At 38.3% G+C, this 16,650-nt stretch overlaps 1 protein-coding gene across 10 annotated transcripts in view; it reads left to right on the top strand.

The window, feature by feature from the left end:
- tns1a (tensin 1a) overlaps positions 1-16,650 on the top strand; it is a 158,025-nt gene that overhangs the window by 103,608 nt on the left and 37,767 nt on the right. For all 10 annotated transcript variants that reach the window (XM_036128465.1, XM_036128468.1, XM_036128467.1 and 7 more), the window contains 3 exons: positions 93-222; positions 3,763-3,828; positions 3,940-4,065. In XM_036128465.1, the coding sequence (XP_035984358.1) occupies positions 93-222; positions 3,763-3,828; positions 3,940-4,065 (322 nt within the window). The remainder of the gene's footprint in view (positions 1-92; positions 223-3,762; positions 3,829-3,939; positions 4,066-16,650) is intronic.

The raw sequence follows: 16,650 nt of genomic DNA, 5'->3' as shown, positions 1-16,650 counted from the left end.
AGAATATATGTTGTTAACTGCATCCCCTGTAACAAAAAATAATTTCCCTCTGGGATTATCAAAGTATTTCTGATTCTGATTTCTGTTAACAGCTAAAGTGTTACCACAAGAGGTACAGGAGCCCGACCAGAGACGTGGTGTTCAGGGTGCAGTTCCACACCTGTGCTATCCATGACCTTGGGGTGGTTTTTGGGAAGGCTGAACTCGATGAGACGTTCAAAGGTAAAATTAAGAGTTTATTAGCAGTGGAACTTTCTGTATATGGAACCATTGCGGCTGCCATCAGTTTATTGCCCACTATCTCACTTTCTTCAAAGAGAAATTTGGAAAATAAAATGGACACTTTAAATGTCAAAAGTCTAGAGCTTAACAGTGTTAGGTGACTTCAGAAGACACCATTCCCTCTGCTTGCATAACGAACAGCGCCATCTGGTGGCCAAAGAGCAAAAGAAGTTGGTTCAGACTCGAGAATTTATTTTTAAATATATTTTTTATTCAAAATTCCAGTAAAGGTTGTTGGGTTTTTTTAACTTAAAAAAATGTGTGGTAACATATGTAATATATTTTACAATAAAAATAAAATTTTAAAGAAAAATATTTTAAATATGCATTTTTACTCAAATTTCCCATGGAAATTTGTAAAGATTTCTACATGTTAATATTTTTATTGTACATAATGAACAATAGGTACAAACTGAAGTAACTCTAAGAGTTAGTTGGCATTTAATTGCTCATTTGTCTTTAAGGACAAAGTATTAAAAATATTTTCATAAGATGGAGAAAATATTGTTTGGCTGTATTTAGGATTTATAAAACACAAATTATGCACACTTATAGGCATATCTTTCCCAATTTTGTGGGACGATAGAAGTGAACAATTAAAGGATGATTATTTCATTCTAGCTTATGTGCCTGAGATGTTAAATTCCTCTAGTGTAAATAAATTAAAGGAAAGCCTTTATTTCTAATAGATTTTTTTTCAATAGAAAATGGGATATTCTTCTGCCATGTCATATTTTAATATCTTACAATTATACAATCCATTCTGACTTGCCCATGGCAATCGCTTGATGGCTTGAGCCAATAGGAAAATTCATCTACAATACCTACTGTTCAACCCTTAGAGGGGAGCCCTAAGATGGTTTTGTTAAACAAGTTCACATAATAAGGTAAAAAATTCAACAGCAGCATTAAAGTAACACCCAATTTATACAGTTTATCTTCAAAACAAAGTTGATGCATATATATATACATACATACATACATACATACATACATATATATATATATATATATATATACATACATACATACATACATACATATATATATATATATATATATATATATATATATATATATATATATAAACTGCTATTTAAACCTGCATGACCAAATCGTAATCTTGATATTACTGTTTCCTTCTTTCTATTCCTTGATGTTTTTCTCATACAGCCTACTTTTCATTGAATATTATAAAACCATTTTCCATTTCTTTCTTCTTCCCACTGTTTCTGCCACCTTGCTCTAATCCTTTTCTTAATTACTGATTTTATTTCACCTTTACTAAATGGAACTATTATATCAATTAGACTACATTTACTTGCTTGTTTTGCATATTCATCTGCCATCTCGTTCCCTTTTATTCCTATATGAGAAGGAATCCATATAAAATAAACTATTAATCCTATTAATAATTGCTGAATTTCTACTAATAAATCAGGTCTGCTGTCTGAATGATTGTGTTTAAATGAATATAACGCTGAACTAGAATCAGAGCAAACTAAACTTCTTAATGGTCGGATTTCTTCAATCCATTCTAAGGCCAACATGATCCCAAACATTTCTCCTGTGTAAACTGAAACTCCATCACGGATTCTTTTCCCTGATTTAAAATTAAATTCTGGAACTACAAACAAAACACCATTCCTATTATTTGAAGTGTTTCCTCCTTAACAGCTCTCTCTCTCCTAAGAGGGAGAGATATCCGTCTCTGCCGGGAGGTAAGGATTTAAAGCGTGCCTTATAGTCCAAAAAATATGATAGTTGTCTGAGTCCCGCAACAGAAAGGCAGCCCCAGGCCATCGCTCTCCCACTACCATGTTTGACTGATGGTGTGTTGTTCTTTTCCAGGAGTAGTAGCTTTATAAGCAAGTTTAAGTGGATGCAGACCTTCCAAAAAGTTCCACATTTGTCCGATCAGTCCACAGAATATTTTACTACAAGTCCTGGGGGTCATCACAATGTGTTTGGGAAATAGTGCTTTAAGTTTTATTTAGTCAACACTTGTTTTGACCTTTGAGCCCTGGCATGCACGGCGTCTTTGCCAAGCCTCTTTCTTATTGTTAAATCATGAGTGTGACAAAAAAAAATCCAAAACAGAACAAATTTCTGTAAGCAATTTTCACAACTCCTGTATCACCCATCCTAACTGTTCAATATGTTCTGATACCAGTAGAGAAAAAACATGACGGTCATATCTAGTCGTCGGTGTCAAACAGTTGTAGACAAGTTATGAAAATTTAATTTTTGTTGCAGTTTTTGAAAAGTAATGAAAAAAGAGTGTAAAGTAAAAAAAAAAAGTGGACATTGACACCCATACAATAGTTATTGTGTAGTGTGCATTGTCTGATCTAAACCATTTAGTGCCACATGCGTTTAATTGTTAAAACTAAGAATGGTCTCCTTTATAAAAACATATTAGGCTTAAAACTGCTGCCAAGCAACTTGCATATGATGAATGATGAGAGTGAGAAAGAGATCTTTACATCATATAAAGATGATCTACTATCAGGATCAACATTCAGGCAGGAAGTGAAGTTGTGGCACACAAAGTGGTCATTAGTGGAAAAACACAGCTCTCTCCCTGAAATTCTAAGGATAACAAATATGAAGTGCTACCCAAACGTTTCTATGATTCGTATTTCGTAGCATCCCAGAAGGTTGACATTCATAAACCCATTATCATTGTCATCATAAAGTTGAAGGTGTTGTAGAAGAGAACAATATTCTTTGTCAAGTCTTACAGTTCTATTATAGGCTTATGGCTTAACTTCACCGTACATGTTCATTGGTTTAACTTACTTTAAAAAAAAAATTCTCAACATGGTTTATCTTGTTAAAATATGTTAAAAAAAAGCATTTATCACTTGAACTATACCAAACTGTTCTTAAGTCCTTGGGTCTTTCTAAGTATTTTTTTTCTTAATATAGTTTATATGGTTAAAATATATTGTTAAAATACATGTATATTTTTAAAACTCTTTTGTCACTTGAACCATACTAAAGTGTTCTTTAGTCCTTGGGTCTTTTTATTTCATTTTCTGTATAAATATAATTTCTGGAAATAAAGAAAATCTTTGTTTGATTAATTGTTGATAAGGATCATTTTTTCTTCAAACTACTTTTTAACCTTGTGCATGCTGTAAAAAGCACGAGATTTTGACTTAAAAACACATTTTCAATTACAATAAGGTAATCATGCTAATTCCACTTATGTTCATCCATTTAAATTATTATCAATTAAAAACCCTTAGATGAATAATTAGGGTAGTGTAAAAAAGTAAAGATGGCCTTTGGTCATTTAGCCTCACATTGTCTCGACCCCATGACCCTTGACCCTTGACCCCATGACCCTTAGGTGCGCACCCCCCTTTGAAAAATCCTCGATCCGCCCCTGGACAAAGCTGCAGGAGCTTAAACCTTACTTGTGCCCTGTCATCTGTTTTGTAACAAAAAACTGTGCTGTTTGTGTTTGTATAGATGAAAGGTTCCCAGAGTATGGAAAGGTGGAGTTTGTCTTCTCATATGGACCTGCAAAAATCAGAGGTAGTCCAATTTCTAATAATCTTGAAAGCCTATTTTCCCCATAAAGTGCTAAATGAATTTCAAATGAATACTTTTAAATTTAAAATCTAACCATCCCTTCTGACTTTTAAGGTCTGGACCACTTGGAGAACGGGCCCAGCGTCTCTGTGGACTACAACACCCAGGACCCCCTTATCCGCTGGGACTCCTATGAGAGCTTCAGCCATCCCAGCGAGGACACAGCAGACACAGAGAACGGTATGTCCTCACGTGGAATTCGATCATTTCCACTCAACACACTGTTAGATGACAGATTCTCTGTCTCAGCAAGTCCTCAGGAGCGGCTTCTAGCACCACAAGGAAACTGTTGATGTGCACGCAATGCCTAAAATCCAGCTGTTCAAATGATTACTACTAAATAGGTCACAACTGAACACAACGGTATTCAAAAATGTAAAAAAAAGATTGATCCTAAAGAACCGAAGCCACAACTCTAAAGCTCCCCCCGCCCCCTTCCCCCGCCTCCGTCCTGTCATTGAGTTCTTTAAATAGCCACTGCAGAAATAGTCAGTCACCCTGCAACAGGCTGCCCCCAAACCTCCGGGTGTGAGAGAGCAGCTTGTTGCGGTGGGGGTGAGGAGCGTGTGCTCTTGTAAACCGAAACACCTACTAGGAACTGCTCCAAACGAGCTACTGAACTAACGTCTAATGTTTCTGTGTCAGGAGTTAAGAGAATTTAAATAGGTGCTAAATATGTTGGACACAAAGTTAATCATACACCTGGAAGTTCTCTGTTTTAAATCAGTTGCCTTTTAAATTTAAATCAGTCTTCTGACTGAAGCCCAACTCTGTCAAGGTGACTGAAAGAAAATAATCTGTCTGAGTTAGTTAAATTCAACATGAAGAGAGCCTTCTGGTGGCAAGCCAGATATAACATTTTGTTTCACAGTTGGCATAAGACCCATTTTCTCCACATTAAAACTTTAGACTTCAATGTGTATTGTCAGGATTTTATCTTATAGACCAACACAAATTGGCAGATAATTTGTGTGTTAACGCATGTTGCTCACATGCATTTATTTTGTGAAGGTCTGTTGCTGCGGTGTAGGGGTTTGAATCAGAACAGTAGGTGGCGATAATGCGCCAATAACCTCGCTGTCAGCCAAGCCTCGGATTCAGAGGAAGAAAGGTGCTGGCCGGAAAAAAACAAAGCCGACATGCGGAAGGCGGTGTTTCCCGCAGGAATTTGCTTAGGCGAGGCGGTGAGTTGGCGAACGGAACAAGTTTTGTGTGGAGCGGAGCGGGGGGGTCTGCTTAGACGCCGTCGGTGAAGTCGCTTCGCGTTTCAAAGTATTCATGTATTTTTGCCTGTTTTTCCCTGCCATTCACTATATGCACGCGAGAAAGCAACAACAAAAAAAACGCGTGTCAAAGTCAAATAAACGCAAGCAACGCAAGCATATGGAGTTAGCAAGCATTTCAGTTTAAAGTTCTTCCAGCATGGAATATGACAGAAACAAGTTAGTTGGAACCACTGCCAAGTTAAACTTTGGTATTGAACATAAAATGGTAATGCTGCTCCCTGCTGTTACCTCAGAAATTGCCTGTTTTTGGTAGATTTTTCCCCATAAAGAGAATTCCCTGTCAGTGGCAATAAGCTTTAATTTATTATTATTGCTATTTTTTGTTTTACATGTTTAAGTTGAGCTTTACACTAAATATGTGTTACTGATAAGTGCTACAAATGTTACAACACTTTTGTTCATATGGCAGCAGAACATTAAAATAAAAGTGCTCTTTACACTACTTTTGAATTCATTCTTGGAGTTTGTAAATACAATGCGATTAATCGCGATTAATCGCGATTAATCAGGGCGATTAATCGCGATTAAATATTTTAATCGTTGCCCAGCCCTATTATTTTTACAAACACCCTGAAAAGGGCAATGTACATTTGGAATAAGCCACCTTACTCTGACGATGCTAAAATAAATTCCAATGTAACAAACTGCCTTCAGAATTCACTTAATTATCCATTAAACACTACATGCGTGGAATGTATTTTTGTTAGAAATACAGTTGTTCTGTGAAGGCCTAAACAGCATCATACAGACCAAGCAGCGCAGTAGACAAGTCAGGAAAAAAGTTGCAGAGATGTTTGCAGCACAGTTCATTTCTAAATGAATATTCCAGGCTTTCAACATTGCACAGACTTCTCTTCAGTCCATCATCTGACAATGTAAATGGCGTGGGACTACTGCAAACCTACTAAGGCATAGCCATCGATATCTTGGGAGGCTAGGCAAGGAGAGAGTTATTCAGAGAAAGCAGCCAAAAAGGCCCATGGTAACTCTGGAGGAGCTGCAGGTAGGAGAATCTGTCAACAAGACAGCTGTAAGTCATGCACTCCTCAAATCGGACGCTTGTAGGAGACGGGGAAAGAAGAAAGGAGTTGTTGAGAGGAAGCCATAAAAGTGTACTTTACGGGTTATCACAAGCCACTTAGGGAACATAGTAAAAGGCAGAAGGCGGAGCTCTGGTCAGAGGAGACTATGCGCAAAATTTTGTGAGGCAAAAAAATAACGGGGAAAAATAGGAAAAATGGATGGAGCTAAATAAAGGGTAGCCCTGGATGGAAAACCTGTTAGAGCAGGGGTGTCAAACTCATTTCTATATAGGGCCACTTTGGCGTCATGAAGTCATTAAAAGGGCCGGTTGCACGTGTATAGACGATACTTTTCATTTCATAATTACATTCCAGTTCACATAGAAGCATAAAAAATGCACAGTAACCTTAGGCCCAGTTTATACAGTTTATCTGCAAAAAAAGTTGATATTGGGGTGAGTTACACTTACAGGAGGCACAGATTTAGCCACTTTATACACTTTAAAAAGGATATATGCCTCTACTTTATGACATGATGCCTTTTTTTTTTTGGCTCTTGAGGGCCGGATTATTTACCTTGACGGACCGGATTCGGCCCACGGGCCTTGAGTTTGACACCTGTGTGTTAGAGGCTGCCTGAGACTTAAGACGGGAGGGGAGGTTCACCTTCTAGCACAACGATGTACACATACATCCAGAAATAAAACGCAAAAGTTTAATCGGAGCACATTCTTTGTTAGAATGTTCTTGTCAAAGCCCAGGCCTAAATCCAATTGAGAATCGGTGGCAAGACTTGAAAAGGTTTGCACATGCTCTTCATGCAGTCTGACAGAGCATGAGAATATTTGCAAGGAACAATTTGTTACAATTTAAGTCTCCAGATGTAAAAAGTGAAACCCACTGAAAACCTGAAGCTGTGATTCCAGCAAGAGGTGGTTGTTAAAAGCGTGACTGTGAGGTACAACATTATTTTTGTTAGTACACTGGCAGAAATGGCCTTCTACTGCTTTTAGCACAATAATGCAGCGTGAAATAGACTTTACTGTAGTCACTTAGCATCTGACAGTCTTGTTGAGTCCCTTGGCTCCTTTTAGTGATGATGAGCTTCATGATTACTGCTGTAAAATCTACTCAGACAGGAGGACTTGCTAGTCTCAGTAGAGCCGGACTTGGCAGCTTTCACATCGTTCCCTTTTTATGTAGGCGATATTTGTTGTTTTTTTTTAATAGCTTTGAAAGACCCATTTAATTTTTATGCATGTCCCCAGAGAGCCGTTAAGGTAATTGCCATGCTGCAAAGAAGGTCAATGAGAAATGCCAGGATTGCAAGTTCGGTTCTAACTGTGCATGCTGCAATGTTCTCAGGAGCAAGAAAGAAAAAAAACTCTGTCGGCGTATTCATTACACTGATTGCAATTTTTGCTGTTATGCTTGGACGCTAGGACATAGATGGTGAGGCAAGCCTGGCACAGAAAAATGGCATCTCTTTTCGCAAGGTTTAGATAGACTCTGGAGCAAGTGTGCTCACTGGTTTTGAAAGATGTGGTATTCAGAAGAAGCCAAAGAAACAATTAAATATAACTGCAGAAGAGAGTTTTCATGAATATTGATTTCCTGCTTCCATATATCATGGGAGGTAAAATACTCTGTGTAAAATGAATAAACTACAATGAGAAAGGGGCCTGTTTTTACAAGCAACAACTTAGTATATCAATATATCCCTCATCAGACTTCATTTAAAGAATGCTGACGTGTTTACTTTAAAGCAGGGGTGTCAAACATACAGCCCGCGGGCCGGATCCGGCTGGCCGAACAATTTAGTCCGGCCCTGGGGCTAAGTGCATTATCATTATATAAAAAAAAAAAAAAAAATATATATATATATATATATAATATATATATATATATATATATATATATTAGGGCTGGGCAAGTTAACGCGTTAATTTCGCGTTAACTCATTAGACTATTAACGGCGATATTTTCTTTAACGCGCGTTAACGCAAGTTGGTCACATGCTTTTATTTTGTGAAGGTCTGTTGCTGCGGTGTAGGGGTTTGAATCAGAACAGTAGGTGGCGATAATGCGCCAATAACCTCGCTGTCAGCCCAGCCTCAGATTCAAAGAGGAAGAAAGGTGCTGGCCGGAAAAAAACACAGCTGACATGCGGAAGGCGGTGTTTCCCGCAGGTACCGCGAGCGAGCTTAGGCGAGGCGAGGCGGTGAGTTGGCGGCCGGAACAAGTTTTGTGCGGAGCGGAGCGGGGGGGGGTCTGCATCGACGCCGTCGGTGAAGTCGCTTCTCGTTTCAAAGTATCCATGTATTTTTGCCTGTTTTCCCCCTGCCATTCACTATATGCACGCGAGAAAGCAACAACAAAAAACCGCGTGTCAACGTCAAATAAACGCAAGCATATCGAGTTAGCAAGCATTTCAGTTTAAAGTTCTTCCAGCATGGAATATGACAGAAACAAGTTAGTTGGAACCACTGCCAAGTTAAACTTTGGTATTGAACATAAAATGGTAATGCTGCTCCCTGCTGTTACCTCAGAAATTGCCTGTTTTTGGTAGATTTTTTCCCCATAAAGAGAATTCCCTGTCAGTGGCAATAAGCTTTAATTTATTATTATTGCTATTTTTTGTTTTACATGTTTAAGTTGAGCTTTACACTAAATATGTGTTACTGATAAGTGCTACAAATGTTACAACACTTTTGTTCATATGGCAGCAGAACATTAAAATAAAAGTGCTCTTTACACTACTTTTGAATTCATTCTTGGAGTTTGTATACAATGCGATTAATCGCGATTAATCGCGATTAATCAGTGCGATTAATCGCGATTAAATATTTTAATCGTTGCCCAGCCCTAATATATATATATATATATATATATATATATATATATATATATATATATATATTTTTTTTTTTTTTTTTTTTTTTTTTCCCAGTGTTCTGTCTGGCAATGTGGCAATAAGATGCCACAAAGAGCTCATCAGATTTGACTTTCACAAGTGGACAAGATAAAAGGAAGAGAATGATAAAACAATTGTTGAAAAAAACATGTACTTCGTTTAATTGAAACTATGCAGTTCCTATATTGTCCACGAGGGGCGCTGTGTTTTAATTAGCAGATTAAGCTTCAGGTGTGGAAAAATTCAAATCATTTCTTAATTTTTAATCTGTTTGATGTATTTTGTCATGCAGGACGGTGTTTTTAAGTTCCAAAAAATGTGAATAAATGTTTTTCAACATTGTATAATCACTGTGATCAGTTCTTATGCATAATGCACAAGTAAATGTTTAACTGAGTAAAAGTATGGTTGAAATTGCACATACTTTTCTTAAAAACGCTGAGGTTATTCATAATATATTGTGTAAAAGTGAAATTAACTCAATACAAAAATCAACAACAAGTCCACATTTATTAGTTCTATTTAATCTTGCAATGAGTTTACTCGTGTGGCCCTCTTGAGATCAGATTAAGCTGAATGCGGCCCCTAAACCAAAATGAGTTTGACACCCCTGCTTTAAAGGGTCTGCATGGTTGGAGAGCAAGAAGTTTCAGCTTGATGGAATGACTGAACCTCATTGGGTTTCGAGGGTTAAATTCTCACTGGGATAGATCTTTGGTTGAAATTTGTATTTTTCTATTTTAACATTAGCATGGCTGGCCTCTAGGAGTCAGTGTTATTTCTACAGTACATAAGGTATATGTCTCATTGGAGATTTCTTCATTTTTTTTATGTCTCACTTTCGTGTTTCAGATCATAGAATAAAATCAAATATAAAAGGCTATTTTAAATGATAATTTCATTTATTAAGGTGAAAAACCTATCCATACCCACTATGTGAAAATAGAAAATAACCAATTTGATAAATCCTAAATTAACTTTGATTAACCACATAATTATTCAAATTAACTAGTTAAATCCTGGCCTGATTTGTGTCTAACTTGTAGAATTAATTTACCACTTTAATAGAACAGGTGTGAGATCATGAAGTATACAAAATAGTTTCAAAATGCAAAAGATCAGGCCCCGATCTAAAGAAATTGAAAAACAGGATGAGAATCAAGAAAACATATGCCAAAACATCCTCAAGACTTTTGTTTAAACATTGTGTAAACTGACGAATCAAAAGTGGATCTTTTTTGAAGGTGTGTCAAGAAAGGTATAAAACTAAACGTCATTATAACAGTTAATCATGGTAGTGGAGGTGTGGTGTTGGTCTTTTGCTGCTTGCTTCCTCAACACATCCATCATTTTGTCACCTTAAGTGCAAGCACATTTGGGTTAAGCAGATAAAACATTGATCCAAAGCACACCAGTAATTCCATCTCTGAATGGGGTGGTCTATTCAAAGTCAGACTTAAATCTAATTTAAATGCTGTTAAATGATCTTAAACAGATGATTCATGATTGAAAACCCTCCAGTGTGACTGGTTTAAAACTATTTGCCAAAGAAGAGTGGGGTCAAAATTTATCCACAGTGATATAAAAGGCTTCAGTTATTATAAATACTTACTGGCAGTTGTCGCTGCCAAGGGTGACACAACCAGCTAGGTTAGATTTGGGGGCAACGATTTTTGTCATTTATGACCAGGTTGGTTTGGATCACACTTTTTTTTTCTCAGTGAATGAAATTAGTATTTACTCAGCTGATACTTTCCTAATATCAATATGGCATGTTAACATTTAGATGAGAGAAAGAAAGTAATCTGTAGGAGGGAACACTTTTTCCACAGCACTGTATATGCAATGTTTATGCAAAATACATTGTGTTTGCACTGATCTTTTGTAGTGTCTGTCACACACTTTATGTCTGTGTGTGTGTGTGTTCCAGTACTTGCAACCAGTGTCCGAAATTAACTTCCCGATTCACCAGCCAAGTTGGCTGGTAGATGTAAAAATCAACCGGCCAGGCATATTTTTTACCGGCCAAAATATTAATCCTGACCAGACCTCTCAATTTTTACCAAATATTAAGAGTGAAATTGTGTTAATTTTGGGGGGCATAGCTGACTGGACCCTGGAAGAGAAATCTTTGTTTCCTACCTTTGATAGGAAAATATTAAGTTTATTATAAAAGGCACAATATGAATTATCAGCTTCACATCCAGGCAATAAAAAACACTACAGATTATCATTATTCTATCCATGTTGGTCTCATTTGTGAATGAGGCAGAGTTTCATCAAGCCTATGGTCCAACAATTTTCCCTCAGCTGCAACACTTAAAGCACGCAGGGTTTCACGCTGCGTCTTTACGCTGATCCAGCTGCTGGATAAACAGTGGGGAAAATGCATAAATGAAGACTGTAAAGGGCTCCTTTAGAGGAGAGAGAAGGAAAAACGGGTCTAAGCTAAAGCCCCTGATGTTACAAGTTCCTTAAAATGAACCTTAAAAGTGCGCACCTAAATTACATGTAACGTAATTTTGCACACCTGAATTCAAGCGCAAGGAACCACGCCCACCGAGGCACCGCTGGTTCTGTGTCATTAAAAACAAGAGCATGAAAAACAGCTACTGACTCTCCTATTGATTTTAATTGGGACATTTTGGTTTGAGTGGAAGGACATTTAACGTAGTGATTCACGTTTTGAAGGCTGGCCGCTGATAAAAGCACCTGGCTCCGAGAGGGCGGGGGGCAGTAAGAGCAACGAAGCACAGAAACACAGCGCACGTAGTTAAAAAAAATGCAGAATAAATAGGAACGAAACTTAGAAACATATACTATATTGGCGTTTAAGACTGAATCTGGTTAGCAGAACTGTTTTCTAATCCAGCCTGCAGCCATGACTGGTTCCGAATAAAGGCTTGTTATTTTTAATTTATTTGGTACAAACATTTACTCGGCATGTGGCAGCTAGCCCTCTGAAATTCACTCGCCAAACGGGAAATTTACTCGCATTTGGCGACTGGCGAGTGTTAATTTGGGACCCTGCTTGCAACTCGATTAGGTGTAGGTTAGGGTCAGGGTGAGGCCATAGAAAGGCTTGAAAATGAATGGAAGTTTATTGAAGTCAAAGCATGGTTCTCACTTTGTATTTTAAACAAGGATATGTGTGTGTGCGCGTGTGTGTGTGTTCTTGTAGCTGAGCGAGAACCCTTTTTGCTCATTTTACTATTAAAGCACTTTCATGTAACTGAGGATCTTTTGTCTGTCCTCACTTTTATTATGGTTAGGTTTAACACTATGTGTCAGTTAGGTTTAGGTTAGGGTGAGGTATAAACCCATAAATGTTAAGGTCAGGGTTAGAAAGGCTTGAATCAACACTAAACGGTGACAGGTTGGATCGTGTGAAACTATCTGGCCTACACGTCTGCCCTTGTAAGGCTTGAGGATGAATGGAAGTCTATGGAAGACAAGGCACGGTCCTCACGATGTACATTAAACAAAGATGTTTGTGTGCACAGTTCAGTTTATGTGTTGCCATTGTCCTGTAGTCTGGCAGCAGCTGTCGACCTGGAGGTCAGAAGGTTCAGAAGGTCAGTGCTTGCGACTCAGAGGCGTTTGTTCACTACAACCACAAGCAAATCGCCACTCCCGGGGAGCAATCTGGGGCTAAGGGTCTTGCTCAGGGACCCACAGTGGTAGTCTGCGGGTATCGAACCTTCTTAGAGTGCAAATGTGCTGCTCTAACCACTACCCCCCCCCCCCCCCCCCACCCCCCACCCCCAAAAAAAGGACTGTGTTATCCTATGAACGTAGCTCAAGGCTGAAGTTCCTTCCACTGCTTTTACAGCGCTTTTCTAAAATCTCAACTCCAGTTTTCACTTTGACTAGCTCTCTATTTGAATCCAAATGGGTAGTGGTTGGAAATTTTAGTCCATAAAATCACCCCTGGTTTAAATGGACCGAATGAAATTTGTGGTATTGTTTTGTTTAGTTTTTATAAATAACTACCTATACTTACGCAAGCTACATCTGCAAATGCATCCAGTTCTTTTCTTTTCTTTTCTACAAGAAATAAGCAGGTTCTTAACACAAGGCGTGTGTCCGTGTCCGTGCGCTTGCTTATGTAACCTATTTAGGACCCTTTCCAGTAAATTTACTAACCTTCTGATGACAATGTGGCTTATAGGGATCAAAGCTCCTTCCTAATGCCGGACACCCACAATTTCTGGATAAGAGGTAAGGGTTAGAGCTGTGGTGTGAATTATGTGTAGGTTAAGGTTGAGATTAGGAATCTACTGGTAATGGTCAGGCTTAGGTATAAGTTAAATTACTAAAAGTAATGGAAGTCAATACAAAGTCTGAATAAGGGCAGAAATATACACTTTGATTGTGTGTGTGTGTGGTGTGTGTGTGTGTGTGCAGTAAATCAGTGATGGTGCAGGGAGGCTGTGCTCCTTGTTTACCGCCCTCTGCCCATATTTGGCTGGGGCTGAGCCCTCAAACATGTCTCGAATAGCTGCACAGAGACAGAGACGAATAGTGAGAGACGAGGGACAGCGAGGCTGCGAGGGGAAAAAGAGCAGGCTATTTCAAATTTTCATGTTTTATGTGAGGACGTATTTTACGATACATTGAAGTTCGGAGATACCGTCTAATAAATAAGACATAAAAGAATAATGAAGTGGAGCTGAACAATCACTGTTACACTAATAGGTGAGTGTAAGTTAACTCATATCTTTTATTTAATTGTTTGCTTTCAGTGTACAAATGTAAAAAAAAATGTAAAAGTTAGATTACTTTGTATTCTGTATAGAAGATACTTTCTTTAAACTGTTAGGAGTTTCACTTTCTGAACAGACTGGAGCCTGTTTGTCTGTTTATTGTGTTTCCTTGGCAATGCTGCATCCTGTGTTTGGCGCCTATATGGTACCAAATGAGTCATGGAGCAAGCAATTTGAGTGTGGAACATTTTATGAGCAGGCTGCAATTTGGGTTCGCCAAAACTATTAGGCTTGCTGATTGGTAAGTACATGTGCACTGCAGAGACCTAGGGCTGTGGGAATGGAGGACTGGGAGATTTTGGATTTTATTGAATAATGGGGGAAAAAATGCTAAATGTAGTGGTACGATTGAGTCGACTGCAGGAACATTTATAGTCTTTAGTTATCCATAAAAATTGCAGGTTAATGTCTTACTCCTAGAAGCCCCGCCAACCCCCTCCAAATGCTTCCGTTTTGTTACTGTATGTCAGCATGCCTGTGTACTGTCTTGCTTCCTCTCTTTCTGTCCTTTTCATGAAACTATATTGAAATGCATGTTTTTTTATAACTAGACTGAGATTTAGTTAATGCAATTTTTAAAGATAAGAAGCACTACAGCACTTCAACATATTTTCTGGTATACAGTCAGATGGCAAAATAGGACTCTCTGTGCTCTTTCTACTGTTGGTATGAAAGTTCATGACCAGCTTTACCTTTCATAGGAGGTGTGCAAGGAGGAAACCCTTGCTCTCAAAGAAAAACATGATAGTTAGACAAAACTTAATAGTGAGAAGGTTGACAATGACCATAACTTCAGGAACAATAAATTATTTTAATTATTTTAACACCAAAAACATGGACATGTTTGGCATAAAACATACACAATTACAAGAAAAGTACCACGCTCCTACTGCAAGGCATGAGTAATGAAATATCATGGTTTGCAAATGCTTTACTGCAGCACAACTTGGCCAGGAGACTAGAAATTCTACCATGTATCAGAGAGTCTTGAGAATGTGAGACCATCTATAAAAAATGAAAGTTTAAGCACAACATGGTACTTGCAACATTAACAATAACCCAAAAATGTACCAGTAAATCCACCAAGAACTGGCCATAAATCTGGCTCACATCTTTATCTCATTGAGATGCTGTGGGGTGTATCTGAAATAACTCCCTCAAACATCTCACTGTTAAAAGGGAGGGGCGGGGCAAACTTCCCTCAGACTTCTGTCAATGACTGGTAGGTGTCTACAAGAAGCATCCCACTGAAGCCATTTTAGCTAAAGTAGGTAACAATTGCTATAAGGTAGTAAGACCTCCTTATATACCTAATTTCAGATTATATCACGTTCAAGGAATTGCTGTCCAGCCAGAAAAACACACTGCTCAACGAGAACTGTAAAATATAAGATACACTTCATGTATTCTCCACCATATGCAAACATGATAGTTTTATTGGAGAAACTTAGAAGACATTTTTACTGTAACAACTAAGCATTTTTTCTGCCTTAACATGCCTTGGCTTATAAAGCAGTTACATTAGATCTAGTCTTTCAGCAGCCAAAATGTAAATGTGTATTAGCAGGGATAGAATAAAGCTAATTGTCATTGTTGGAATCATATAGGAATGTAAAGCCCACCAATATGTTCCACCTGGTAAAACTGTTTGAAATTAAAATATTTTCTTTTTGCAGCATTCAGTTTCCTGGTAACAGCCACCAGATTTTGATTTAAAATATTCAAGTATTCCAAAAACTTAATAATGCTTGTACTTGTACAAGTTTCCTGGGGAATTTGTTACAGAAACAGGCCTCACAATACCAAATTAATACAAATCTGTTTTTTTTTTTTTTTGTTGTTGTCATATACAGCAAGCAGAATGGTGTTCTGGCTGCGGTAGTGATGTCAAACATATTTGCTTTACCAAGGGAAGCTTTATACATATAAATCCTCCCTTGACATCCAACCCTTGATTTTTTTTGTCAAGGTGTTATGTACAAACTGATGTCAACCATGGAGGGGGGCAACAAGGACAGTGTAAGAGAAAAAGACTCAAAGAAAAAAAATATAGCCAAAAACTACAGTACCCTACAACCATGGGCTTGGCCTGACTGGCCGGGGGGTGACGGTGTGGCTGGGTTGAGGTACCCTGTGTCTAGGTCTCACTCTGTGCCTCTTTGTTCTGGGGGCTGATGCTCATGTGCCATGCTGGCAACCTACCTCTGTGTAGGACATATAGCTCTTTGGGTGATGCTTTTTGTTTGGCAGCATGGGGCATCTATGGCCTTCTGGGGCCAAGTCCACCTGCTGTTTGTTGTTCCTTGGTGCTGTGGATGCCAGGCTTTCTACCGTTCTCACCACACTTACAAACACACCTCCAGGTTACAAACTCATATCATCATCAACACATTTATTTCTACAGGTAAGCTCACCCGTCTCCACACACATACACACACATATCCTTGTTTAAAATACAAAGTGAGAACGGTGCTTTGACTTTCATTGACTTCCATTCATTTTCAAGCCTTTCTTTGGCTTAAACCTAACCCTAAAAAGTCCTCACTTCACTAGTAAAATTAAGAAAAACTGTCCTTACAACCCCGCCCCCTCACACACACACACACACACACACACACACACACACACACACACACACACACTCAAAAAAACAAGTCAATATAACATTACTGTGATCTGCCTATTTGATGTTGCCTTCAATCTGGATCTAATGAAGATATTGCAATCGGGAGACTTTTTTGCAATGGAAGCTGGAACCAGGGTAACCACCTGCTATT

Source organism: Fundulus heteroclitus, chromosome 24 (assembly GCF_011125445.2).
Source record: "Fundulus heteroclitus isolate FHET01 chromosome 24, MU-UCD_Fhet_4.1, whole genome shotgun sequence".
Classification (NCBI taxonomy): domain Eukaryota; kingdom Metazoa; phylum Chordata; class Actinopteri; order Cyprinodontiformes; family Fundulidae; genus Fundulus; species Fundulus heteroclitus.
The sequence above is the reverse complement of the archived record's forward strand: the minus strand, read 5'-3'. Positions and strand labels throughout refer to the sequence as shown.